At 43.4% G+C, this 3,550-nt stretch overlaps 1 protein-coding gene across 1 annotated transcript; it reads left to right on the top strand.

The window, feature by feature from the left end:
- The first annotated feature begins 1,617 nt into the window (after nucleotides 1-1,617).
- Nucleotides 1,618-2,898, top strand: LOC121876059 (zinc finger MYM-type protein 1-like). The gene is made up of 2 exons (XM_042380948.1): nucleotides 1,618-2,245; nucleotides 2,495-2,898. Exons 1-2 carry the CDS (start codon nucleotides 1,618-1,620, stop codon nucleotides 2,896-2,898), a joined length of 1,032 nt encoding a protein of 343 aa, XP_042236882.1.
- The last annotated feature ends 652 nt before the right edge of the window (nucleotides 2,899-3,550 follow it).

Here is a 3,550-nt window from a genome sequence, read left to right as displayed (position 1 = left end):
TTACGAGTTTGACAACGTGGCGCGGATACGTCCGGATACGCCGACCTGCCCCAAGAAATTAAACCTCCTAGTTCTCAAGAAGTTTTTTGAAACTCATGGGATCATGGGGGTCACCTAGGTGGACCGACTGAAGCTCCATGGTGACATCAAGATCACCTTCGCCGAGAAGGGTATGCCCGCACAGCTCGCGGAGATCCCAGACATCAACGGCATTCCAATAAAGATGATTGCCTACAAGTTGTCAAGAAGCTGTCCGACACCACTGCCCTCATCGGACACCATGCAACCTTACTCAAGGAGGCTCAACTAGCGTGGGTAACTGTGCCAGTCAAGCCCTACTGCAGACCGAAACGCCGTTACAAATGCCAGCACTACGGGCACACTGTCAACAAGTGTGAGGCGCAGGAGGATACCTGCTCCCTGTGCGGCAGCCCCGGACACCGCTACACTGTCTGCCCCAACACAGTAAAAAAATGCGCTGTCTGTGGCGGCCCACATTCCTCCACCGATCGGACCTGCCCCAAATGGAAGGAGGAATGCAGGATAGCCAAGGCTCGACTCGACAAGAAACTGAGCTACAAAGAGGCCCTCCTTACTGTACGCTCCCAAGACAAGAAAAAACCAGAAGAAAAGAAAAATCAAGGAAAGAAAACCCAAGGAAAGAAAACTCAAGAAAAGACACTCCACAAGGAATCAACAACACCACGAGGCCCGCGGAGCTGAAGCCCACGTGGTCAACCTCACCGTCTCCGACTTCTTCCACACCTATGAAGACCTAAGACACGAGGAAGACGAAGAACAAGACCCAAACACGAATGAATGGACACTTCAAGAGAGCAAGAGGAGGAGAATACCAAGACAGAAGACCAAGACATTTCCTCCAAACAAGAAAACAACACACACAATCAAGCCGACCAAGTACTGAGAAACCATGGCCCAACCCAACACGCACCTGGCGCTTGACCTGACGCTAGCCTGACTGTCCTGCCGCCTCCTCGCCACGTCCAGGCGAGTTGCTGCTGCCTCCAACTTAAACTCCCTCACGCAAGCGGTGTTTAGCCACTGCACCTATTCTCTCCTTCTAAAATTCACTTCAATCCTCCCTTTATCCTTCCCCTGAACCTTCTTCCCCCTGTCACTAGCATTTTATGTATGTATGTACATCTAATCAGTGCTTCTGCAAGCTCATCTTCAAAGCAACCAGAACAAGTACCTGCATGTGATGCATCAGCTTCCTTTTTATATGGCAGCTCTAGCCTATCTACAGGGGGAAATGACCAGACTGCTGAGGAGATTGAAATTGAATCAAAGCATGTGCCTCCTGAACTGCAAATGGCAACTACACAAAATTATGACATTGACATTAGCTTATGGTCAGAACATTTGACAAAACAATTTATTGATTATTGGGCTGCGAACGGTTCTGAGAGTCTCCACCACAGTGATGCTAAATTTTTGGATGCAAAATCAGCAGTGCAAAAAGATGCAAACAATGTCACTCGCAAGTGCACACCAGCCATGTTTGAGCGAAGGAATCGAAATGGGGAAGTTGTAAAGCGTTCGTGACTTTGTTTCTCCCCCGCAAATGGGCGGGTCTACTGCTTCTTTTGCAAGCTAATGGGTGTTTCAAGATCTCAATTCACATCTGATGGGTTCTGCGACTGGAAGCATGCTAATAGGCTTGTTGTCCATGAGCTTTCAAAGGACCACATTCATGCAGTTATGTCAGCAGCAAGTCGTTCAAAGGGAGTTGGACGTATAGATTCTAAACTAACTACGCATGTGGGTCAAATTGAGGAGTATTGGTGTAGTCGTCTAAGGCGATTGATCAGCGTGCTTAAATTTATATGTGAAAGAGGGCTAGCTCTACGTGGAGATGATGAAATAATTGGATCTCCTCATAATGGAAATTACTTGGGATTACTAGAGCTTTTGGCCGAGTATGATGATTTCCTCAGGCAACACATCCAGAATAATGCTAATCGTGGCACTGGTCATACAAACTATTTGTCTTCAACCATCTGTGAAGAAATTGTCAGACTAATGGGCAATGAAGTACTGAACGAAATTATCTCACGTATAAAGCTCTCAAAATATTACTCAATTTCTCTAGATTCCACCCCTGATGAAGGCCATATTGATGAACTAACTCTGATAATCAGATACATGGAGCATGACACACCTGTTGAGAGACTTGTGAAATTCTTGCCAAATCAAGGACACAAGGCTCAAGAAATGTTTGAAGGTTTGATGAAGTTTCTTGCAGACAATGACACTAACATTCAAAATTGTCGTGGGTAATCTTATGATAATGCAACATCTATGAGTGGGAGGTACAATGGTCTTCAAGCCAAAGTTGTAGCTGAAAATCATCATGCAATTTGGATACCCTGTGCTGGTCATTCATTAAACTTGGTTGGAAAAGCTGCAGCTGAATGTTGTCAAGAAGCTATCTCATTTTTTTTTCTTGAGGCAATTTATGTGTTCTTCACAGCTTCTACACATCGTTATGCAATTCTTAGTGATTTATTGAAAACTGTAGCGTCTGGCCCGGTATCTGTGCCAAAGAGGATTTCCACAACAAGATGGTCCTGTCGAGCAGTTGCAGTGAAAGCAGTTGTCCAAGGTTATCTCCCAATCCGTGAAGCACTTGCTAAAATAGCTAGAGATGAAAATGAGACGAGCAAAACATGTTATGAAGACAATGGTCTCCATGATAAGATGTGCAAGTTAGAGACTGCTATATATGCTGTGTTTTGGCATGACATTCTTCGCAGAGTTGATGCAACAAGCCATGCAATGCAAGATCCTAAACTCGATTTGAACACAGCAGTAGCAATGCTGAAGTCCTTGGAATGTTTTGTACGAGAAAAAAGAGATTGCTTCCATGTTTATTAGAAGAAGGGAAGGGAAATGCCAGAAACTGGGGATTATTCACAGACAATCTCACAGTCAGAAAATTTTCGGGTTCAGAATTTCCTTCCAGCAATTGATCAGTTCCTGAGTTCACTGGATCAACGGTTAAAGGCCTATGAGGAAACCTGTTCACTTTTCGGGTTCTTGTCTAAACTGGAGTCAATGAATTGTGACGAAATTGAAGCAGCTGCAGCAAAATTGGTTGCCGAGTACAAAAATGATTTGGATCAAACACTTGGAGTTGAACTTGTGCAGTTTACAGCATTCTTCACTCAATTTCTTGAAGACGAAGATGATGAGAAAGGGAGGGCACATTACCTTTACAAGCTGTTGATAGACAAGAAAGCTGTAGATACATTTCCAAATGTTGAAATAATGCTACGGATGTACTTGGTGCTCATGGTCACAAATTGTTCTGGAGAACGTTCTTTCAGTAAAATGAAGTTTATTAAAAACAGACTTCGTAAAGTGCCTAGTCTGTAAATAAAGGTAATGTTATTTTCTATTTTGCAATTGATCAATGTTTGTGTTCAATATATACGTTATCCATGGTCGATGGCAGTTATTTTTATTAAAATTCTTGTTTTTTCCAACATGTTCATACTTTTGTTATAATTTCATCAAATTCATTAAA

Source organism: Homarus americanus, unplaced genomic scaffold (genome assembly GCF_018991925.1).
Source record: "Homarus americanus isolate GMGI-L3 unplaced genomic scaffold, GMGI_Hamer_2.0 scaffold33468, whole genome shotgun sequence".
NCBI lineage: Eukaryota > Metazoa > Arthropoda > Malacostraca > Decapoda > Nephropidae > Homarus > Homarus americanus.
Note: the sequence above shows the minus strand (reverse complement) of the source record. Positions and strands in the feature narration are given on the sequence as shown.